Source organism: Typopeltis vanoorti, chromosome 11, assembly GCF_054136105.1.
Source record: "Typopeltis vanoorti isolate ZY-2024b chromosome 11, IOZ_Tvanoo_1.0, whole genome shotgun sequence".
NCBI classification, from domain to species: domain Eukaryota; kingdom Metazoa; phylum Arthropoda; class Arachnida; order Uropygi; family Thelyphonidae; genus Typopeltis; species Typopeltis vanoorti.
The window spans coordinates 107395174-107421428 of record NC_143559.1 but is presented as its reverse complement, the minus strand read 5'-3'; the positions used below and the strand labels follow the sequence as shown (position 1 = coordinate 107421428).

Genomic DNA, 26255 nt, shown 5'->3' with positions numbered 1-26255 from the left:
TACTATTTATATCTTAACAGATGAACTAACATAATTATATCTTTGTAGGTTGATATTATTTAATGGTATTAAAATTAATATCGTATTAAAAATATATATTGAAATTAAATTATCTCCATTAGTGACATGTTAGTTTTGGTAGAGATTATATTGATAATTGTCTTTTAACCAGTAAAGAAATTCAAGTTGGATGTTTGATGTACTTATCAGATATCCTACAGTACACGCATGGAGGACAGTTCTTTCGTTGACATCTTAAATGATACTGAAAAATGCAGCATTGGAAGAATTTCAAAGCTTTTTACTGCCAATTTTTTTAGGGTTGATAAAAACAACAATTACAGAGATATTGTAGAAGACATGCTTTGGGTACCCAAAGCAATGGGATACAACATGTCATTAAAGATTCGCTTTCTGCATTCACATTGAGATTCCTTTCTCCCTAACTTGGGTGCTGTTAGTGACAAACATGGCAGTTGATTCTATAATGATGTTTCTTGTATGGATCAGCAGTTACTCAGACAAGTGGAATTCCAGTATGATGCTTATTTTTTTGTTGGTTCTTAATCAAAGTGAGCACTCCCAGCTGTAAGTGGAAGACTTCAAGGAATCCTTTTTTTCTTTTTTTTTTTAAACTGTAAGTAAATTCACATCTACATATGCTAGGTTCATATGAAATGCAATTAGTATGCCAGCATGTAATTTTGATGTCTGAAAAACTGGAGGGTAATAAGGTAGTTTTAAGCTCATATTGAAATTAATCAGACTGATTAATTTCATTGTAATAAATTTCATTGTTTGCTTTGAAGCAAAACAGAAATTCTAAATTTGTTGCTTAGTATAAGCTTTGAAGCAAAGCTAGAGTATTCATCCATCTCCTTTTTACATTTATATACACTATTAAGAAATAACTACTTATGAGCCAATCTGTGACAGATAGCTTATTTTTTACCCATTACAATCAAAAAGGATATGGTTATTTGTTCTAATGGTGATGTGACTCTGTTATTATATAGTCACAGCCAACATTTTTTGTTTATAAATTGTGTGAATTCTGTGGCTGATTTGCCTATTTGTGGTGTGAAAATCCCTAGTTTTTAAAAGAAAAACTCTACTTATTCCTGTATGAGATTGGTTAACTGACTTTCAATTAAAAAAGCGCATATAAAGATATTAGAATCAAACTCGGATTTTTTTTCACTTGAAGGGCACAATGTCTCTTTGTTCTTTCATTTGTGCTGTTGGTTATTATTCCTTGATATTGCTTTATATTAATGATTTAAATTGCTTTACTAATTCCATCTGAAGCTGTTCAAAAAATATGCAGTCTCTGAAGTTCTGCCTTCATTTTGGGAATTACTTAAAATGCTTTTATTTCAATTCCAGTCATTGCTGATTCAAATTTAATGATGCTGATTTTTAAACTCATTGTTATTAAACATACCAGTTACATGCTAACCGACACTACATTTGTCAAGCTGGAATCTAGACTTATTTTCACTCGCTACATCAGTGTATGTGTTTATGAGATGGGGTAAATATATACACTGGTTTCCATAAATTAAGGAACAAAGAGAAAAATCACAACTCAAACACTGTATGATGAACTTTCATGCAATTTGGTGAAAAGAGTTTGATATGAGATGTGAAAGAAACACCTGCAAAACTGTAAATGAATAGTTTAATTCAGTAACAAATGAGTATGTGAAGACAATGGTCAAAAACAAGAGGTCAAAATGAGACTGTCAAAGTGCACAATAAGGAATGTGATTATCCCCTCACAGCAGTATAGTGCTCAAAATGATATTTCTTAGTGTTTATAATAGTGTCCAGCAGCTCAGTTGGCAATAACAACCATTGCTCCTGCAAAACTCTCCTAAGTCCCTCAGAGTTTTGGGGAGACTGGGTTGAGAGCAGCAACATGTCTACCTAGAGCATCCCAAACATGCTCAATAATGTCAGGAGATCTGACTGGAAAGTCCAGCCAGGTCTCCTTGAAGATATTGGTCCACGAGCATTCTTGTCTTGGAAAAATGTCTCCAATATCGCACCTGCATATGAACATAGGCGTCCAGGACCGTGTCTCTAAGTTGTGGCATTTATGGTTTCACTAGGAAGTGCATACAGGTCAATACGTCCATCCAACAAGATGCCTCCCCAAACCAACCACTACTTCCACCATAAGTGTTCCTTTCACAAATATTAGAGGATGATAACATGTTCGGGGCCTCTCTAATATCCGTGAAAGGGACAATTAAGCGATACCAGGTGTGCTCATATTTGTAGAGAACCAGATACATGTTATCATCTCAGTGGTGACCACATTTCTTATTAAGACATTTTGATAATCTGATTTTGACCATTGTCTTCGTGTATCCATTTGTTGCTGAAATAAATTATTAATTTACAATTTTGGTGGATGTTTCTTTCATCATATCACACTGTTTTTTCACCAAATTTCATAAAAATTCACTGTACAGTTTTGAGTTATTGTGCTTTTTCTCTGTGTTCATTATATCGAAACCAATACATATAAAGACAATGGCCCAGAAGTAATAAGGCAGTTTCTGGAACAATAATTACTATTATTTTATGATTTTTTTGATTATTAATTATTTTTGTTTGATATTATTAATTAATAACTATTTTGCATATATAATACAGTAGAATCTGCTTATTGTGACCATGGATAATATTATCTATCGGCTGTTGTTATCAAAATCATTTGGTCCCAGATTACACCATTTAAAATGAATTAAAAATAATCTGTTATAATCAAAGTTCTGGTTATTGTTATCAAAATCCTCAAATGTTTAGCATTTTGTATATCAGAATTCTAAGAAATAAAGCTTAATCAGGAGAAAATTTGACAAAGAACATTTGTTGAAATCTGACTTTTTTTGTTATTCTTCTGTAAATATTATATCTTCCAGACAAATGCAAGGGGGGGGGGTATAAATACAGTCTAATTATGATTTGTTGAGTTTATTTTTGTGCTCTCGTTCATTAAGTGAATTTGACTTTAAATGCTGGTTAAAACAGCCCTTAGCATTATGGCAGAAGCAAGTAAAAAACATAAAGATTTATCTTTTCAAGAGAAGCAAAGAATTTTGGAGTGCCATGATAAGTTGCCCAAAATGAGTCAGTGCAGTGCGGTTGTACATTTACAAATTTCATAATTACTCTTGTGTAAGATCTTAAAAAACAGATCAAACATTGAAACTTCAGCACTTACTAATGAGAACATGGATTGGAAGAGAGCCTGATCTGGTAAGGATACTCAAGTTGAATCAGCATGAAAAATTTTGTTTAGTAATGTTCGTGAAAAGAATGCTTCGATTAATGGGCCTTTGATGCATTAAAAAGCTAAACTTGCAAAAACAATGGGCAAAGAAAATTTCACCGCAACTGATGGGATGGTTTAACAGTTGGAAAAAGTAAGAGAATATTGTGTACAGGCGTATTCATGGTGAAGAAAAAAGTGCTGATTTTTTATCACCTGCGTGAATTAAGACTGAGTTGCCAAAAATTATTGCTGAATATTTCCCCAAGGATTGTTACAATGCACGCGAAACAGGACTCTATTTTCGTGCAATGCTTGAGCATATTTGTTTGTTTAAAAATGAAAGTACTAAAGGATTTAAATTGTCAAAAGAGCGAGTGACAGTTCTTTGTTGTGCTAATATGAAAGGTGAGAAAAGAGAGCCAATACTCCTAGTGATTGGAAAAAGTAAAAATTTTCAGTGTTTCAAAGGTTTCAAAAGTTTGCCTGTTGACTACTGTCCTAGTGCAAATGCTTGTATGACTAATGACATTTTCAATTGGTTAGTTAAGTGGAATCTTAAATTAAAGCAAAAAATTGTCTTGTTAGTAGACAACTGCACTGCACACACACACACAAATAATTTATCGTTAAAGAACATCAAAGTAATTTTCTTGCCTTCAAACACTATATCGTTAATTCAACCATGTGACCAAGGCATCATACAAGCTTTTAAAGCTTATTACTGCAGAGAAGTTCATGTGAGAATTATAGCTGAACTTGATTATATAAGAGACCAATCTGATGCAAGTGCAATTGCAAAAAAAGATTTCCCTTCTTGATGCATTGCATTTCATAGCGATGTCATGGAAGCAAGTCTCAGAGAAGACTATTGAAAACTGCTTCCTAAAAGGTGGATTTTTTAAGACAAACTCTGAAACTCCTTTTTCCGAAGAATTTGAGTATCTTACAAATGAAATTTTTGATAAAACCCCAGATGGTATGTCAAAAGAAGAATTTGAAAATTGGTTGGATATTGATAACAAAGTTGAAATGGTGGTTCCAATGACAGTGTTCGGAAATATATCAAGCTGCTTCTGATGAGAACTTTAATAGAAGAAAGTGAACCTAATATAAGTATAGAAAAACAAATTTTAAAAGCTCCTTCAACCAATGCCCAGATGCAAGAAACTGAATGAATACTTCGCCGCGGTGTGCAACATACGGCAACAAACTTCAAAAGGCATTATGAGTATGAGCAATTTATTCATGAACTTCTTCTTCTCTCCTGTAGTCCTAAATGGATCGTTGGGTCACTCATGGCTGGTAGGTGATGTTCTTTGTTAGCCTCCTCCAATCATTTCGGTCTCTTGTGTTTGATGTCAGTTGAGAAAGGGAGGAATTTGTCAATTTTTTGATGTTATCAGTTGATTTTAATTGAGGTCGGCCCTTAACCCTTGATCCCGGAATGATTCCTTCTAGTTCTTGCTTGCTTTGTAATGCCATTAGCCCTCTCCACATGTCCGAACCATTTCATCTGTCTTCTTCTGATGACTGTCAGAATATTTTTACTTTTTTTCCCATCTATTAAATCAATCAGTTTTTGGACATTTTCACTGGTTTCATGATCAGTATAGGGAATTCCCAAAAGTCTTCTGTAAGTTTTCATTTCAAAAGACAGGCGTCTCCTCTCATCTTCCCTCAATAAAGTCCAGGCCTCACAACCATACAAGAGGATAGAATTCACCAAAGTGTCAATTAGTCTCAGTTTGGTTGTGATTGTTATTCTGTTATCTCACTACTATTTGAATATAGTAGTTCATTCATGAACTACTATATTCAAAGATAGGACAGACAACACTAGACAAGTTTTTAAAATAAATTTTATGTTGTTGCTTATTAAAAAGTTGTTCATCATTATCAAATTCCAGGATATGATAGTACTACATGAAAAAAGTTACATCATATCTAACTTCCTATCTACAATTTTCCTCCAAATCAATCTGTTACCTGTCATATACTCCAACATTATCAGATTTTATATTTCTGTCTTCTAAGGCACTTTTTACTGTATCAGTCCACCTATATCTTGGTCTTCCTCTGGATATTTTTCCTGAAAACCTGGCAGAGAACACTTGTTTTGCTAATCTTTCCTCTCCCATTCTGTTTAAGTAACCATACCATCTGAGATTAGCTCTGCTAACACATTCTTGGATGCTGACAATGTCAGGTTCTTTACTAATATCCTCATTTTTAATATGATATTGCCATTGATACCATCTCTTCATGCCCCTAATCTTTCTCAGGAATCTCATATCAGTGGTCTCTAGTCTTTGGTCAAGTGTTTTACTTCTGACCCAGCTCTCAGATCCATAACTTAAAATTGGTTTGAACACTGTCTTGTATACAGTTAATTTAGTGTTTTGAGTAATTTATCTCTTATTCCATATAAATTTATTCAGTTGACTTCCTACCATACCCTTTGTTGATTCTGTTGTCTATTTCCATATTTAATTTACCATCTTCACTAAAAATCGTGCCTAAGTAGCTGAAATGTATTACTTTTTCAACAGGTTCTCTGTTCATAACGCAGTTGACAGTTTCAACAATTCTGCCTATTTTCATTGTCTTTGTCTTTTTATTCCTGACCTTCACACCATATCTATTACAACAGTTATTCAATTTAGTCAGGGAATCTTGCAGACTTGTAGCGGATTTATTTAGAAGGATAACATCACCTGCATAAATCAAAGAGCTGACATTAACATATCCAATTTTGATATCAGGTTTTATACACTTTCCTTCATAATGTGATCGATACAAATAACAGGGGATAATGTACATCCTTGTCTGACATCAGATTTAACGTTAAACAATCTTCCTGTACTCCTTCAGTTCTAACTGCTGACTTACAACTCAAATAAAGATTAAGTACTGCTTGATATAATGTCCCACTGACACCATACAACCGTAACGTTTTGAATAGCTTTTCTCTTGGCACCTTGTCATATGCTTTTTTCAGATCTACAAAACTTAGATACATATCTTTGTTATATTCCCATGCCTTCTGAACTATTTGCCATAAAGTGAAAATCTGACCCTGACAGTCTCTATTTCACCTAAATCCAGCTTGTTTTTCACCATCTTCTCTTTCACAACCCTTCTCAACAGTTTCTCAAGTATACTTGCATAACTCTAACCAGGAACACTCAGTAGAGAAATACCTCTGTAATTCTCACATTCATTTTATTTCCCTTCTTATATATGGGAGCTCTATGCTATGTATACTATGAGAGCTCTACTCAAATCATCTGGAATTTGTCCCACTGTCCAGTTCTTCTGAACTATGAAGTGCAGCCACTGTAAGACTTTTATACCTCCACACTTGAGCATTTCTGGTTGCATATGATATACTCCAGCTGCCTTTTCACATTTCAGGCTTTTAATGGCTTTTTCTACTTCAAGTATGGATAAGTATTCCTGATTGTATACCTGTTGAGTGTTTTTTACTGCTGTGCTGTCAATGATTGTACCATTTACTCCATGCTTCAAGGATATCTTTTTCTCCAGTTTTCATGTGACCTTTATCATCTATAATTCCTTTTACAGTACTTTTTCCTCCATTTCTGAGCTTCTTCAACAACCTTCAGAATATCTTGCCAACTTCTTAACATTTATTTTCTATGTTCTTACCAACGTCTTCCCATGACTTTTGTTTAGCTAGTTTTACACAGTGTTTAGCTTTCTTACATTTGTCTCTGTATTCTCTAAGAACACAAGCTGACTTATTTGCAAAGAACTTGATAACTTCCTGTGTTCACCATGGAGTTCTGATTTTTCTTTGTGACAACCGCATCACATGCCTCTCTGGCTTGAATCAATCAATGTTTTCTTCAGGGCTTGCCACTGAATCTCCAAGGTTTGGTTCCTGTTCTCAAACTCTTTCATTTTTTTCTTCAATAATCTTTTGTGTATTTCAGTCTACAGTTCACATCTGAGAGCTGTTCAACTTTTATTCGCTTTAAAACTTTTGTGCATGTTATTCTTTTCAATATGAAATTCAATTTTATCCTGCTCAAGACTTAATTGTGATCACTTCCAATTTCAAATCCTCTGTACACTCTAGTGTCCTGCACCAGAGAGAAAACATCACTATCAACAATAACATGGTCAACGAGACTTTTCTTATTCCTTGCCTCTTCTCTCCATGTGAATTTGTGCACATTTTTATGTTGGAACATGGTGTTAGTAATAACTAGTCCATGTCCTGAGCAGAAATCCAAGTATTTGCCATTACTGTTAGCTTTGCTCTTTTCTCCAAATTTTCCCCAAACATTTTTGTATATCTGACAGTCATTTCCTGCTCTGCTATTTAGATCTTCAACAAGGACCAACTTTTCCTTTTCATTGTGTCAGTTGCTTTCTCTAAAGCCTCAAAAAATTCCTCCAGTTTCACCTTAGGAGAACCTTCTGTGGGAAAATAGGCACAAATGAATCTCATTGTCCAGTTCCCCATTCTGATATTTGGCCACACCATTCTACTTGAAATTGTCTGCATTCAAGAAGATTAGCCTCGTGTTTAGTGTTGAATACTATAGCTACTCCTTCTTTCCCTTGTCATTGTCTGAATATAACATTTTGTATTTATTGCTCAGAAAGATCTCACCAGTTTTTGCCTTTTTTTTATTTCAGTCACCCCTATTATGTTGATATGGTACTTATCCATATCTTCAGCTAGCTCCATTTCTTTGCTATTCAGGTTGATAGTACCAATCTTGAACTTTGGTGATGTTGAGTTGGGGTGTGCTTTCAGATTTGTTCCGGTAGCTGACTTTTTGCTGTTTTCCCTGGTGAAAACAATGGGATCCTTGTTTATCCAGGCGATGTTCCAGGCGGCATGAAATTCTGTCATGTTGTACCATCATTTGATATTGTGGTTTAAGCCATTAAGTATACAATTTAGTTGGCTAAATCTCAAATTGCCAGCCCATCCTCGTTCATTCACTATCTAGGTAGATACCTAACAGGGTGCACGACAAGAAGGTTAGAAGTGGGCATTTGGTCAGAAGCCCTGGTCGGTTCTCTGCATTCCTTTAAAGGCTATGTGGAGGTCTTCTCTGAGTTATACAGCTTTGACCCTTAAGCACCCCTTAAAAAGTTGTTTATAACAATAAATTAAATTAAATAATGTTAATAACAATAAATTGAAATAAATGATTCAATTTTTTATATCCTTTGCTTAATGTTTATCAGCCAGTTATTGTTATCAAAAAGCGACTGTCCCATAGCGATCACAATAAGAGGCATCTTCTGTCTCTGCAATTCTGCTAATAAAATTTTTCTGTTTAAATGTGTTTTCTCTTACTGTCCTATTACATAATCCTGGGTTAATCTGTGTATGTCTTTGAATGACTTATTTAGAATCAGAGACTCCAATTTTTCCTTCCACATTGTCGTTATTGTGCATAGATTTGGTTATCAAAAGCGTTTTCAAAAGGATGAAGAGATGTTGTTGTAAAAGGTTCAGGGATGATTGACTAAAGTGGTTTTTGATCTATTGTTGAATATGAAGACAGGTTGAGGGAATGTAATTTTCAGAGTCTGGTGATGAGAAGGAATTGGGGGGGGTTATGATCAAGTCATATAAGTTGATAAGCGGTTATTATTGGATTAATGTGAATCACATTTTTCATAGAATGTGGATAGATACAGAAGATCAAGAGGCTATCCCTGGAGCCTGTATAAGGATGATGTGAGCAAAGGAGTAGGTTTTTTGTTTGGGAAAGTGGTGGGTGTGGCTCCCACTGATGAGACCTCAATAAAGTTTGAAACCAGTCCTGGTAGTGACCCTTCCCATAATGTTTGCAAGGATATGTGCTTTGCATTATGGGATACCAAGGCAAGTGGTGTGAAGTCATACCACCTTTACCACGAGTTGCCCCACTCCTGTAAATAGCTCAGATGCAAACTTGTTTACTTGGATAAAGGATTAAACCAAGTATATAATTTCCTGGTATCTTTAAGTTAGAGCTTAAGGGTCTTCCTTGTCCATAACGAAGTTAGCCGGTCTTGAGCATGGACAGCAGGGTTTTTTCCACCAGTTTATCTGGGGTTTTTCATCCAACAAGCAAGCAAATCGACCCCATGAACACACAGGCTAGTCAGAGGATATAGTACAGGAAGGATGGCAACAAGAAACCACCTTGCTCATAGTCATTTCCCTAGGTGGTGGTGGTGGTGGTGTGTGTGTGTGTATATATATATATATAGCTGTCCCTAAACAGCTGAAAGGCTCTAAATCATTAGTTTGGATACAATATTGATTACTCAGCATATGATTCATCTCCCCAACCTCACATCTCTCCCATGTGAGGTTGTTTTCCTCCATGTTTCCCTCACAAACATAAAACCACCCTCAAACATTTTTGGGTTTGTTTATAGTTACACGTATAAACATCAGTTGGTGTAATTTGGGGAGTCACATTTTTGCCATTCTTAGATATCCTAGGGTTGCAAATTTGGATTCCTTAAGGGTCAAAGCTAGTTATTAGAAGGTGACAACATTACTATATTAGTAAAGCTATTTAATAAGATCTACTATACAGGCACAATCCCTGAAGACTGGTTACAGTCAACCTTTATCGTGCTACGTAAAAAGCAAATGCGAAAACTTGTAATGACTATAGAATGATCAGTCTAATGAGTCATGTTCTCAAAATGTTTCTGAAAATAATTCAGAAAAGAATATAACAGCAAATGTGAAGATACCACCAGTGATAAGCAATTCTGCTTTAGAAGAGGTTTGGGAACGAGAGAGAGAGAGAGAGGCTCTTTTCTGTTCTCAAATCTTATGTATGATTCCAAAAATGTAGTGACCAAAATAAGGACGTATACTTCCCTGCAAGTACTAAAATGATTGAATTATTAAAAAGAATTGGATTAGATGGTAAAGACATCAGGATCATCAAAAACTTATACTGGAACCAAAAGGCATCTGTTCAAGTTGATGACATTATTGCAGATTCCATTAACATCAAACAAGGAATAAGAGAAGGATGTGTGTGTCGCTTCTCCTTTTTAACATATACTCAGAAGCTATATATCAAAAAATCTTAAAAAGAATAGAGGAAGGAATTAATGTAAATAGTGAAATCATCACTAACATCTGATATGCTGATGACACAGCTTTCTTGGCTGACAATATTCAAGATATTCAAAAAATTATCAAACTAGTGAACGAAGAGAGTGAAAAAATGGGATTAAAAATATATATCACCAAAACTAAATTCATGGTCATAAGCAAGAAACTAATTCTCAATTCAGCACTTTTTTAAAACAGGAAACAAATAGAAAGAGTGATAAAATTTAAATATCTTGGATGCCGGTTAAAATGAAGAATGCAATTCATTAATGGAAATAAAAGTTAGAATTGAAATGGCAAGAAAAATTTTTTTTCCTGATGAAATAACACTGTGTAACTGCAATTTAAATTTAGAGCTTAGAGTATGCATGGTTAAATGCCATATGTGGTCTGTACTGCTGTAAGGCACAGAAACTTTGACCTTGAAGACAACATTAAATAAAAATAAAAAACTTGAAGATATGGTTATATAGATGAATGTTAAAAATTTCGTGAATAGCAAAAATGTCCAATCAAGAAGTATTGGAACAAATGGGGAAATCACGTGAACTTTTAGATACCATAAAAAGAAGAAAAACTGCATATCTTGGTCACCTACTTTGTAATGAATAATATAAGATACTTGAATTGATTATAAAAGGGAAGATAAATGAAAGAAGAGGACAAGGAAGATGAAGAAAATTTTGGCTGGCAGACATCAAACAGTAGACTGGCATGAGCTCTGAGGGACTGTTCAGAGTGGCTGAGGATGGCTCATAATTTGCTAAGGTAGTCGCTGACTTCCAATAGGAGCTAGTACTCAATGAAAAAGAAAGGCCAGTGCTGGATAACTGGAAAGAGACCTCCATATAACTTTTAAGGAATGCAGAGCACTGACTAGGGCTTCTGACCAAATGTCCATTCCCACCATCATGTAGTATGCATTGGTATCAAATGGATACTGAACAAATGATGATGGGCTGGAATTTTGAACACAGGGAAGATTCCACATGTGTGAAAAGAATCTATGATAATCCCTTTGCATAAGGGTGATGCTAAGACTGATGTGTTCAGCTGTTAACCTGTTCAGTATCTCTGGAATAGTGGTGGAGATTTTGGAAAAGTTGGTGACAGCATTCAGAAATGTGTTGACAGAGAATTTATACTTTGCATTGAATGCATGGGTTTACTAAGAGGAAGTCATGTTTGAGTAATTTGCTCACATTTTATAATGTCACGGTTTAGTTAGACAAGGGAAAATGGATATACCTTGATACTTTTAGACTTTTGCTAAAGCTTTTGGCAGGTTTCAGCATGGGAGGCTGTTATGTAAGTGAAAGATGTGAGATTGGATTATAAATTACTAGTTATAAGAGGATGGCTGAATGGCATATCAAAAAGTGGTGTATAGGCCAAGATTTAAGTTAACCACTAGTGTATCCCAGGGATCAGTTCATGACCCATTGTTATTCAATCTTGACATTAATGATATTGGAAGGATTTAACAGGTGGCATAGTTATTTGATGATGATGCAAATGTAAGGCAGGGTAATCAGAAATGTAGCTCTTGCAGACTGATTTGAATAGGCTGGAATTTTGGGCATGTGAAAATGGCTGCCCATTGTTCAGTAAGTGTAAAGTTTGGTGGAATGAGATATTCAGTGGTATATTATGTTCAATTATGCTGAAAGAAACTGACCAGGCTAGGGATCTTGGAGTTTTAGGAGATAGGAAGCTGAAGTCCAGATGTCATATAACAAAAATTGTGAATACAACTCAGAATTGCAATGCTGAAATGAACATTGACATATAAGAATCTCATCTGGACTATTATGTGCAGATCTTGTCTCCTGGTTTCTGAGGTGATGCAGTGGAGAGGGTGCAAAGGAGAGTGTTAAAGATGATATCGAAACTATAGAATGTAAATTGAAAAGAGATTGAGAATTTGTGTACTGCAGATGCTAGCAGACAAGAAAGAGGTTGTGAGTGTAGATATGAATGAATTCAAGAGAATGTATAACGTGAGTGATATGTGGCTTCTCTTTGGAGATCTCTTGTAATAATAATAACAATACACAGTAATATTCAGCACCAGTATATAAAATAATTGCAAGTTCAATGAATTGATTGATAATTCAAATACACTTGCAAATAAAATCACTAGATATTCATATATATTTCACCTGGTGCAGAATCCATTCTATTTATGGAATGCATATTTTTAAAAGCAGCTGTTTTATATGTATGTGTGTATATACAGGGTGATTCAGAACTGTTGGGCCAAACTTTAAGGGGTAATAGAACACACCTAAACAAGCACTTTTCGTCATACAATGCATGGTCCGGTGAAGCACTAGAGGGTGCTTTCCAGTGAACACTTATAAGCGCTGGTTTTTGCAGTCGTCATTATTTCTACCGTGGAGTGCAAAAAGGATGGATTCTTTCACAAATCAGGAGAAGGATGACATGCAATTACGGAGCTGTGGAGGAATGTGAGGGAAACCCAAAGACTACCAAGAGCACTTTCCGACCACACGTGTGCCTGATCGTAAAACCTTTCAGCGATTGCACTGGTATCTGTGCAAAATGGGCTCCTTTGTCAGCGCCATGCAGGATACAGGGTGTGCAAGGAGTGTGAAGATGCCACTTGATACAGAGGAAATTCTATGTAGGGTTGCAGATCTTCCCAAATGTAGCACGCAAGCAATTTCCCATGCTGTACGTGTGCCCCAATCGATGATGTGGCGAGTTCTACGAGACGAACGATTGCACAGAGGGTGCATGCCTTGACACCTGCAGATTACTGCCCTCGTGTAGATTTTGCACAGTGGTTCCTGCAGCAGACTGCAGTGCAGCCTGACTGATGCACATGTCTTATTCACTGACGAATGCACCTTTACACGTGAGGACATTTTTAATACCCACAATTATCACGTGTGGGCAAGCAGAAATCTGCATGCCACAAGTGTCCACATTCGTACCAGCAGTGTTTCTCCATAAATGTTTGGGCTGGAATCCTACATGACCATTTGATTGGCCCATACCTTCTGCCAGCATGACTGAATGGGAGAACGTACCTCATATTTTTACAAGAGGTCTTGCCAGAATTACCGAACCCTGTTCCAACAAACATTCAAACACGTATGTGATTCCAACACGATGGAGCGCCACCCCATTTCAGCATGGATGTGCGGAATGCCTTGGATGCAACATTTTCAGGACGATGGATTGGTCAGGGTGGTCCCATCGCTTGGCTGCCATGATCGCCCGATCTCTCATGTCTGGACTATTTCCTATGGGGCCATATGAAAAGCCTGATCTACGATAGCCCTATCGATTCCAACGAGGACCTTATTGCCAGGTTGTATTGCTTGTGCTGCGGCTGTACGAGAAATGCCTGGTGTTTTCGCCAATGTACGCCAATCACTATATTGAAGGTGTGCAGCCTTCATTAATGTTGGTGGTCACTCTTTTGGGCAGTTTCTGTAATTTGTTCAATAAAATTCTTTAATTTATGTTCTGTAATTTCTGCAATTGTTTCAAATCTCTTCTGTCATTCTTGTGTTTCTTCATTTCCTGATACAGTAGTTGCTAACCCCTAGCACTTCACCGCTTGAGTTTGAACCATGCCGAAATTGTATGATGAAAAGTGCTTGTTTAGGTGTGTTCTATCATCCCTTAATGTTTGGCCCAAGAGTTCTGAATCAACCTGTATATACTCATAATAAAAAACATTATTTGAGTTATTTTCAATACTGTGAATAGAGTTCATAAATATTAGTTTTACATGAAAATTCTAACAAATAAACTTTGTTTATCAGGTGATAAACATAATGTATTTATCACCTGATAAACACATCATTGTGTGAATGAGTTGTCCATATATGAATTATATTATATGTGTGAATGAGTTATTCATGCGTACATATATAATGTCCTGTACAGTTTGTTGTGCTTGTTATGTGTATTTATTTCTATTTTCAATTTACATTATGCTTTTTTTTTTCTAAGAATTTTCTTTTATTAGTGATGATTGTTATGATCTGTGTACACATATTTTTACATAGCATTAAATCCTGATATGCAAATATTACGTAGAACAGGGTTTCAACCCGTCGATCGTGGAGCGATTTTTGGTCGATCTCTTGTGTATTCTTCGTTACTTACAAATTTAATTAAAACTGAAAACATAATATTTTATTTATCATTATTTTGTATTATTTTTAATTCGCTTTATGTGTATTGCTATTGTTTATTTATTTTTCGTTAAAATTGTCAAATCAGTCATTTTCTTATAAGTCTGGGTAAATGAATTAATTTGGATCAGTGGAAGTCAAACAGCGAGCCGAGTGAATACGATTATAAGCAAAGTGTAAAAACTTGATTGTAGCTTAAATATTAAATATTCCAAAGCACATTACATCGATTTTTTACTTAGGTTAAGTCCCATGTGAATATTGTGAAAAAATAAACTTTGTTTGTCTTGGTGTAGTTTGTATAACTCTTTTGAAGCTAACTGTATATACTGCTTTCTTTAATAAAAATATGTGAGAGTGTTAAAAACAAGGGCAATTTTTGTCACCAAAGCTGTACGTGGCAGCATTAGAAAAATTGTTATTGAAACTTGTATGTATGAGAAAGGCTTGCAGGCTCTAAGTGTAAACATCTCCGAAGTCAGTCAGAAAGAGTTCAAACAACTTTCTGATAGCTGGCAACTTACTTCCAGAAAGGAGCTTCTCGGTTTGAGACGTCGCTAGAGAGAGACTACTTCTAGGCCGCAGACAAGGTTTCAAATTGCCGAAAGGAAGAGTACCAATTGCTGAAGAAAAGTTTCCAGGCCAAGGTAATGTCAGACATTCACCAGTCGTTGTGTTTTCATTACAATTTGATGAATCAAAAGACTTCACTGATATTGCTCAGTTAATGGTATTTATTCACGTGATATTTCAAGATTATTCAAGTAAAGAAGAACTTTTGAAAATTATACCATTATTGGGAAGGACTAGGAGAGAAGACATTTTTTTCGGCATTTGATGAATTTGTGAAACTACACAAACTTCCGCTTTTTAAACTTGTGTCTATTACTACTGATGGTGCTCCTGCAATGATAGGTAATAAATCAGGCTTCATTTCATTATGTAAAAACGATGACAAATATCCAGATTTTTTAACGTACCACTGTATTATTCTTTAACAAGTACTGTGTAGTAAAAGATTAAACACAAAAGATGTTTGGATATTTCATTTAAAATTGTAAATTCTGTTCGAGGAAAAGCCCTGCAACAGCAGTTATTTAAATTACAGGCAGATGATGATAGGGAACTTCTGTTGTACAGTAATGTTTGCTGGCTCAGCAGAAGTCAATTTTTAGAAAGATTTCTTGTATTAATTAACGATATAAAAATTTTTCTTTATGATAAAGGAGATATTTATCCACAATTGAGTGATAAAAGATGGTTGTTACATTTATCATTTTTAGTAGATTTCTGTACAAAAATTAAGTAATTTAAATTTAGAGTTACAAGGTAGAGATAAAAATTTAATTGAAATGTTAAGTTCAATAAAAACTTTCCAACAATACTTACTTTTATTAAAGAAATATAAATAACCACGAATTTAGACATCTCCCATATTAAAATTTTTTGAACAAAATCAAGAAATGCTTTGCTGTGATTTAAAAGAATTTATTCGTGAAATAGAATTAGTTGAGGAAGAAATAAATTCAAGATTTAAAGATTTTAATCAAACTGAAATGATTGTATCTTTTATCAATAATCCATTTCAAGAAAACTTGAACATCACAGAAATTTCAAATAAAATTAGTGGGCTGTTTGATATAAACCATGCTGAAGTAGAACTCGAGATAACAAACATTCAGAATAGTTTACATTTAAAATCAATAAACAATGAAGTCATTTGGAAGTATGCACATGAAAAATTCCCAATATTAACTGATATTGCGCAAAAAATTCTGTCATGTTTCTGATCAACATACTTGTCAGAATCCGCTTTTTCAAATATGGCCGTCATAAAAAATCAATTAAAAAACCAAAGTTCAAATGATCTGATCATTTGGATGATTTTCTGCGATTGGCCACTTCATATTGCAAGGTTCAAACAATGCCAAATTTCACATTAACATTTTCTTTTTTTCTTTTTTTCTTTTTTTTTTTTTTAATTAACTAGCATTTCCTGTAACTTGTGAGTTTGTAATCAATCTGTTGTTTTTTTTGTAACTTTGGTTTTCCAAAATAGAGAAATAAATATTTTATTCCAATATATATATATATATATATATATATATTTGTTGTATTAAAATAATTAAAAGTGATAAATTTTTAAATACACAAATAAAGTTTTTAGTTGTTTATTTGTGCGTAATCAGATATCAGGTTGGGGGAACGTGATCTATATAACCGAGTAGATCGTCGAATAACTTATATATAAGAGAGTAGATCGCCGAATAACTTTTTATAGAAAAGTAACTCGCGTAGTTAAAAAGGTTGAACTGACGTAGAAGGTGCTGTCCTTTTCTTGTAAATATAGGATTCATTTATATTCACAGGAATAAATTGATTTTTACTCATGTCTCTCTCTGTCTGTCTTGTTTCCAAAAACTGGAATGAAAACATGTCCATATGGGGACAAAAATCTTTTCTCCAAAGACAGTTAAATCTCTGTTCTCTATTTAGTGACAGTAGAGTAATTAGTTTAATTAGAAACAAATGGAATAATGAAATACACATTCCTTCCCCAAGACACTATCCTGCTTGAACACAAACAAAGCAAAGTATTAGTTTTATTATGGCTCTAAATAACAGTATCTAACTAAATACAATGTCCTGACAATATATTTCAAATTTTTAGTTGCAGAAAATATGTAATTACACTTATTTTTAACTAATAAAGCAAATGTTCAGAAATGAGAAAAAAAAAGGGTGTGTGTGTGTTTGTAGCTTGAAATTAGTTAGAATTACATTTATTATTTTCTATATCATTGAGATACTCCAGAAATACTAACTTCACAAATAAAATTCTGTCAAAAAAAATTTAAACTGGCATGCTACATATTATTATTAAGAGAGACCTCCAGGGAGGTCAGGGACTCATCGAGGGAGGCCACATACCACACACACACCAGCTATCGTACTTATTCTTGAATTCATTCACACTACTTGCACATACCACATCCAATGGCAATCCATTCCAATCATGCACCACCCTATGAGAAAAAAATCTCTCCCTCTCTTCCCTTAGCGGAATTCATTCTTAGTTTTCAAGTATGCCCTCTTATCCTTTCTCTACCCTCCATAAAATGAAAAATTCCATCAGTTGAAATTCTGTATGACCCTTTCAGAGTTTGTAGGTCTCAATCATATCACCCCCCCCCCCTTTCTCCTGTCGGTCAGTGTCTGCAGTCTACAAATTGTCAATCTCTCTTCATAATCAGTATTCCTCAATCCTGATATCATTTGTAATGACACTCTCCTTTGCACTCTCTCTCCACTGTAGCAGAATCACAATGGAAACAGGAGACCAGACCTGTGCAGAATAGTCCAAATGAGGTCTTATCAAGGCCTTTTAAAGTGGCAAAATGACATCCTTATCTTTACATGTGAACGTTCGTTTCAGCATTGCAATTATCTTTTGAGTTCTATTTGCAATCTTTGCTACATGGCCCTTTCCCAGTATCATTAATGTACAGATTGAATAATAGTGGACCAAGGTCTGATCCTTATGGTACACCACTAGTTATCTTAAATCTTGTAGATTCACATCCCTTGTATATCACTTTTTTGATATCTGTCAGTCAGCCATCCTATTAACCACTCTAATATTTTATAATCCAAACCCATATTCTCCAATTTATGCAACAGTCTTCCATGCTGTATTCTGTAAAAAGCCTTAGCAAAATCCAAAGTATCATGGCTTATCTATTCCCCTTGTCTAGTTCAATAACATTATTATAGAATGTGAGCAAGTTGCTAAAACCTAACCTTCCATTAGTAAACCCATGCTGTTCATTGCAAAATAGAGATTCACTGTCGACACATTTCCGAATGTGAGTCCCAACCAATTTTTCCAAAATCTTCATCACCACTCCTGAGATACTGGTTGGTTGATAGCTGGATACATCAGTCTTTGCACCACCCTTGTGCAATGAGTACGATATGTTCTTTCCATTCCTGTGGAATCTTCCCTGTTCTGAGATTCAAATTATATAGCCTGGTCAAAGGAATAGCCAGTTCAGCTGAACACTCTTTTAGCACCCATGCTGATATCCCATCAGTCCCTATTTGAGTTTTTTTTATTAAGTTTATGTAGCAGTTCTAATGCCTCCTCTTCATACTGAGTTTTTTCATTCAGTGAAGAGGTAGCAGTGAACTCAGTGTTGCATACACCAGGTTGATAGCTTTTAGCAAAATGGGCAGTCAGTTGAACAACCTCTTCTGCATCTGTGACTCTCACATCATCTGCATTCAGAAGAGTTATTCTTTCATATTCATTCTTTCTTTTACTTGAAAAATATTGATAGAATTCTTGTGGGTTGTCTTTGGTACGCAGAGGCAGTTTCTTTTCATACTCAGACTTAGCTTTCCGTATAACAGTTGTGACACTTCTGGCCTGCTGCTTATAATTTTTATAATGGACATCATCCTTATGCAGACAGTATTCCTTCTACAATGTATGGAAAACTGTAAAATTTCACCCACCTAATGTAGAAGGGATACATTCAACGTCTCAAGCAAGTTCCCGCCTGATGTGAAACATATGTTAGATGTGGCCTGGTGTCTTAAATTTTAATCTTTTCCAGTGACCCAGGTTGTAACCATAGTAATAAGTAAATGATATTTGTCAGGAAATTATACTCCTGCTTAATCCATAACTCAAGCGTAAGCAGACAGTTTGCATGTGAAGTGTCTTCATAACTTCACTTCTTACATATATAGGATGTTGACTTCACATCGATTGCCTTAATATCTCATAATGCAAAGCACTAACTTTTGGATGAGTATGTTGTTGCACATTATGCAAAGGACCATTATCCAGTCCAGTTTCCACGACTTCTTGTAAAGTATAATTACTTCACAACGAAGTGAAAAACCTTTTTACAACATTGTGATAAGAGGACTTAATGATAACAGGCATAACAATTTTTATATTTATTTATTTCTAATATATCAGTCTACAGTATATAAAATTTGGACAACATACTGAGAAATTTCATTAAAACATTGAACCAAATTGTTGAAGAATACTAGAACATTTAAATAAGAATTATAAGTCAACAGATAATTAGAATAATGTCTCAAGATAAACTAGTTTGTTCTGACTGAATTTGGACATCTTTGCACTGGTCTGCAAATCGTATTTTGAGTACCCCTTTGTACTGGGTTAGATGGAAGAAAACACCAATTCTACAGTCAAGTATTACATATCTGAAAGGCCATTTGGAATTGGCAGCAACATTGAATAACTCTTGTAGTCTCAAGTACAAATGCATAAATGTATCCAAAATTTGGAAAACTAAATTGACTGTTATCAAGTGATGACTAAGGCATAAACTAAAACTTTTTAGAACTCTGGTTTCCAGTGAAATAGAATCTGCTTTGGATTATATATGCATCGTATTATGATTCTGAATGACTAGGTTTTCTGGTGTGCAGTTAGATGTGTTGATAAATAGATAACAGAATTTTGTCAGTAGACCTTATCTTTTATCTGTTTGAATTATTTGAAAAAAAAAAAAATCCTTGGTGATATAAGCCAGGTGAAAAAGGAAAGTGATTGTTATTTGGATTCATTATCTAGGTATTAAGTGGTGCATGAACATCAGAATTATATAAAATTTGTTTGTAATATATATATATACAAGGGTGATTCCATAAGTTTCTGGCCTGACTAACTTTCAGAGGTGATAGAAAGAAAACAACTGTGTCACTTTTCAACATAATATTCCTTTACTTCAACACACTTTTCACATCTTTGAATTAACATTTCTGTGCCCTTGAAAAAATAGTCTGTACTTTTGTCTGCAAAACTGCCTAAAACTGCATCTTTCACAGATGACCTCATTGTCATCTGCAAATTTTCTTTCTTGAAGCTCTTTCTTCAGTTTTGAGAAGAGGGCTGTAGAGTGGATGCTCAATCTCCTGGAAGCCACAATCCTTCACTGCAGCCTTTGCAACAGTAGCCGTATAGACTAGAGCAGGGGTCGCCAAAGTCATTTGCCCTTCGACCCCTTCAAGCGTTTCTTGACTTTTTATCGACCCCCTATATTTTACTATTACGTAATTATAATAGGACAAGCAAAAAAAGACGCTTGTGAGTTTCTAGATTGTTTATTTTATAGTTACAGTGTTTATCGTATGTATAATATAGTATATATTATTATATTACTATTACTACTGGTATTAATATCACTGGTATTACTACCAGCGCTGCTCAACTCTTCAACATAGAGAAGTTTAGTTCGTGAATGAATAACGATTGAATTATAATATGTATGTTGATGAATTTTAGAACATTAACGCTCATATGTTGATGCGCAAAAATGAGACTGGGATCGAATACTTGTAAGTATCAGTAAATAAGAACCACGCATGTGTTGCAATCTCGCTCCCACTACACCGACTGGCAGGAACCACCAACATCCGTTTATTGGTAAATACGTCATTTTGGCCTACTTGATTGGCCTCAGTAACTATTTTCATGACCTTACTCCATCTTACAGGTCCTATTCATGGACCTGTAAGATGGAGGTACTGATCCCACGATTCACTCCTAATTGCGTTGTCATTACCTCCATGTCTTTTGTCATGGAGGTAATCCAAGTTAACCAAATTAAATATTACCCATAGAATGATGTCTTATATTTTTCTGTCGACCCCTGAGCCCGAATCGACCCCTAACAATGTCATATCGACCCCTTTGGCGACCACTGGACTAGAGCATTGTCATGAAGCAGGCGAATACCACGAATCAGCATTCTTCGTCTCTTCTCCTTTATGGTCGCACAGTTTGTAGAGAAATGAAGCATAATATTCTTCATTCACTGTGGTATTCCTTTCCTTTAAGTCAATCAAGAAAATTCCCCAACAATCCCAAAAGATTGTTGCCATGAGCTTCTTGCTGGACTGAGTGACCTTGGCTTTTCTCGGCAGTGCTGTGCCTGGTTTGCGCCACTTAATGGATTCCCTTTTGGAAAGAGGATCATAATAAAGGACCATTGTTTCATCCCTGGTGACAATGGATTCCAGCACTTCTCTCTGATTCCCTTGACAAAGCTTTAAAAACTTGTGGGAACATGTCACACGATGCTCCTTCTGAATTGAAGAGAGAAGTTGGGGAACCCACCTTGCACTGACCTTCGTCATGTGAAGCTTCTCGTGAATGATGCGAAAGACAGTTATTATAGAAAGCTCCAACCTTACTGAGATTTCTTTGAGCTTCAGCCATCTATTGTTGAACAGTTCCTTATCAACAAGAGACATTTTCCTCAGTCATCACTTCCACAGGCTGACCGTCACATGGATCATCTTCGATGCTCTCTCTCTTCCTAGGCAAAACTGTTTAGTCCATTACTTCTTGGTGGAATATGAAGAAGAACGAGAAGAAGCTTCCCCATAAAGAACGTCCAATCGCTGTTTGATAGCGCTTGAAGAAAGCTCTTCTTTGGTGAAAAATTATCACATTGCAGTACTCAGTTTTTAACATTACAAGTGCTTAGTGTGCCATGTGTTAGTCAAACGAGTACCTCTGTTTGACTAACACATGGCACACTCCGTTTGGGATTGTCGGGGAATTTTCTTGATTGACTTAAAGGAAAGGAATACTACAGTGATGCAGGTAGAGAGTTGAAACTGGTATAGTATACTAAGCTCCCTATAGATGGTGCCATTTGTTATACATGGTTTTAAAATTGGGCATGAATTTTGTATGTCAGGTCAGAAACTTTTGGAACCTACCTTGTATTTCTTGTGTAATTTGGCTGATTTAAATACTGTGCAGAAGTTATTTATTGCTATAACTTTGGAATAATATGAAATATATTGTATAAATATATATATCCATTGTATAAAAATTTGGAATTTTTATACACTGGATATGCATATTATTTTTTAGTAATTATTCAATAATTTGATCTTTTCTTTCAAGTTCACATTTGACTGCTGAAGATACCTCTGCAGCATATACTCTGAGCATTATGGCTAAAGTAAGATTTAAATTACTGTTTTCCTTTAATTCAGTGATAATCAGAAATAGTATTTTTTTAGTAGTTTATTTAACTTCCCTGATAACCTAACAGTTTTTTTTTTAAATTTTATTTTTGATTAATAATTCTACCATGAATAATTCAGCATTGTTGTTGTTATACCAGATTGTGGTTGTCTTGTGTACTGTGACAAACTATTTTTGTGCTCTTAAGATTCTGGATAGAATATCAGCAATAAGCTATTTTCTTATCAGTCTGTGTTCTCATCTATACCATTAAATTAATCAACATGTACGACACATATATAATCCTTTCCACACGTTTGTTAATGTTTGGGTAAAGGTTAATTAAAACAAGAAAATTTATTGTCAAGGAGAATGTTCTTTTTAACTATGCGATAAAAACTTTCTGTTAACATTAACTTATGATACAATACTGTAAATAACCCACCACAAAAGGTTTTACAACTTTGTGTTGGTTATATATACATATAGGGTAAAGAAAGGGGGAGGGGGAAATTGCCAACTGTATCTCACTTCAATGAGCAGGGTAATCTTTTTTTTCAAGCTTTTATCTTCTCTTATCCTTAACATGTGACAAAAAATTATTGACCAACTCAATTGATAAGCATTATTGCAATTATGGATATTGTAAAAAAAAGTTATGTCTGTTAAGACAATATCTGGCATAATAATAATATGACTTTTTATGGCATGGTTAAACATGGGAAAGAAATGAACTGAGTACCTCAATTAAATCACTTCCTCATGTAAAAGAATGAAAACAGAAAACTGTTTAGATACTGCTAAGAAAATTATCTAAATGTTGGGGAGGGGGTGATTATTCCTCACCATAGTATGTGAAAGTCTATGTATTGTTTAGCTCTGGGAATATTGGTCTGATCTCTTACTGTAATAATAATCTGACACTTGGGCAAGATAAGTTGTTTTCAATTGAAATATATTGATTTTTGACTAAATATTTTGCTGATTTGCAGGTTCTGTTTATATTACTTCAAAACTTAAATTACAGTAGTTAAATTTAGTTCCATAAATAATAATAATAACAGATAAATACTGTAGATATAAAAAAAAGCTTTCATTATTTTACAGTGATCTGTTTATAAATTCCAGAGAGACAGAATATATATTTTTACATTTACAGCAGCAATGGAGTGAATCACACTGTATTACTATTCCTCCAGTTTCCCCATCTAAATCTCAGGGTAGCACAAAGTCTGAAAGCAGTGGAAGTAGTACTGAAAATTGTAAAGCAAAACGCCCAATGAATGGATTTATGCTCTTTGCACAGAAATACAGGGTAGAGTATTCCCAAATGTATCCCGGAAAAGATAACAGGTAAATGGTCATGCTTATGTTTTTTTTTTTTAAATCTTTTCTTAATTCTTAAATTAATTAATCTCTTATTCCTCAGGTGTGAGAATAACCTTGTGAACTTCAGTGCTACCAAATGCTTACTTCTTGCTAGAAAGATGTCATTTCACTTCACCTTATGCTTGATAATGCCCACTCTCTGAGCATGACTTCTTTAGTTGACTTATTCCTTAGCATTTCATGCACAAACACATTTTTGCAGTAGTTTTGGACCTCCAAAAATCTAGGTGTGTACTTTTCTACTTAAGACAGTACTTCTTACCTATACAACTACTGACACTATATAAAACCCAGCTCAGTCCAACCTTAGAATACTACCTAAAAATGTTTCATGCTATACAGAAAAAGGCAGTCCAAATAATTAATTACCTCTATTTCTACTTTATGCTACTTCTGTACGTGTATTTTTATGGAAATGGTTTTGCTGAAATGGCCATCATCATTCCTTCACTTTCTTCTAAGACTAAGCACACTCAGCTTCAGGTCAAATCTGTTTACTTATCCAGCTTTTAACTTATCTAATCAACTTCTCTTTCTCCTTTTTCTGTAAAAATTAGATTTTGCTATAAAAATCTAAAAAAATACTTTTTTAGATTTTTATAGCATCTTTTTAGTTATGGCAGCCATTTTTATTTGGCAGATCCACAGAATTTTGATTAAATTTAATTATAGGTTTAAAATTAATCACAACTTACCAGATTCTCCTCTTTTTTTTTTTTTACTGACATTTTAATGCTCAGAATTTGTCGTTTCGATTTCTTATTTGCATTTTCAGACAAATTATTTTTTTTTTAAGATGGTAGCAATCTGTTTGAGATGTTCCAAGTGCTCTTTTTTTCTTATTGTGTACTCTACTTGTGGCTCTGGTTTGAATCTATAGGTCAGATTTGTGTGTATGTGTGTTTCATTTACATGTGATAGAATGCTCCAAATTACTTTGATCGAAGAGTTTCTTCTGTGAAACAAAACTTTCTTCAAAGTTTAGAAAAATTAAAAATGGCTGATTGTGAAGCCCAAAAAAGTTGGGGCAGGGGTAAATAAAAATTTGAAGACTTTATATTTTAAGACACTAGGATAAATGAGAGTAAAAATAAAACAAAAATATTTACATTATCAAAAGAAAAGCCAAGAGGCTTCATTTTGGTAATGTAAAATAAATAAGGATGGATCTTTAAATATACAAACTTAGAAAGTTGTATATTTACTTTTTTTTTATTTATTTATTTGAAAATTGACCAGAGGACTTATGAGAATACAATTCTTAGCATTGGCATTGCCTTAGCTTGCCCTACTTAAGACACATTAATTAATTATTAAAGACACAATAAGCTCAGATGTCCACATTAATTACCTTTTATTAGTGTGTTTAATTAAGGTTTCACTGACTTGACATCTGTTTCAAACTGTTATTCTCATCAGACACCAGACAAAAAAGGCAAAATCCCTCATTCAGTACTAAAGCAATCCCATGTTTGAGAATTGTATTTTTCATAAATGATCATCATGGTCGGTGCATAATTGTAATTATGAAAAAGAAGAGCCACAAGAGGATTCATTTTGGTGATGTAAATTAAATAGAATATCATGTTTCTGTTGCCTTGGCAGCACTCCTGTCTTATAAGTAGCACAAGCTAAGGCAACTACAATGCCAAGGGTTGTGTTTCATAAGCTCTCTGGTAAATTTTTGAAACGTTCAGAGTTTCTATATTTATTTAGAGTTTCTATCTTTAATATCCACTATTTCTGTTTATTTTAAAATATCTTACAACATAAATCATGTTATCGAGTCAGCATTATGAAATGAGTGATGAGCTCCTCTTCTAATTTTTTTAATCATCAAATGAAAATTCTTACTCATCCCAGAAGAGCAGACAAGTTCATTTTCAAGTCCTGGTTATAGTTGACAATTTGCTATGGTGAATTTCTTTTAGAGAAGCATCCAATTGTTTGTTTTATGATGTGCATGCTTGTTACAGCAGTGTTTGCTATAGTGAGAGTTGACTGTATTTAACAATATTCTCTTAACTTATAACAAAAATTGCATGCAACAAAAAAATTTTTCAAAACCATAAACTTGTCTTAGTGAACTGATGTTTTAGCAGAGGAATCTACACCCTTTTTATGAGGAAGTGTTGTTAGGGCCCCTTCATCCTCCTTTGCATCATTCCTTCAACTCAATGCCTCTAGCTTTCCAAAGGGTAGAGGTATTGAGATATCCTGAAATATGTTTATGCTCCCTTTACCAAGTCTACTCTCCAGTTT

General features: G+C 34.5%; 1 protein-coding gene across 3 annotated transcripts in view; it reads left to right on the top strand.

Annotated features, from left to right (window-relative positions):
• The window catches only part of LOC150101917 (uncharacterized), an 87865-nt gene that overhangs the window by 49376 nt on the left and 12234 nt on the right, over positions 1-26255 (top strand). For 2 of the 3 annotated variants that reach the window (XM_090400559.1, XM_090400558.1), the window contains 2 exons: positions 22542-22599; positions 23764-23957. In XM_090400559.1, coding sequence (XP_090256685.1) covers positions 22542-22599; positions 23764-23957 — 252 coding nt within the window. The remainder of the gene's footprint in view (positions 1-22541; positions 22600-23763; positions 23958-26255) is intronic. The other variant, XM_090400560.1, reaches the window with a different exon arrangement.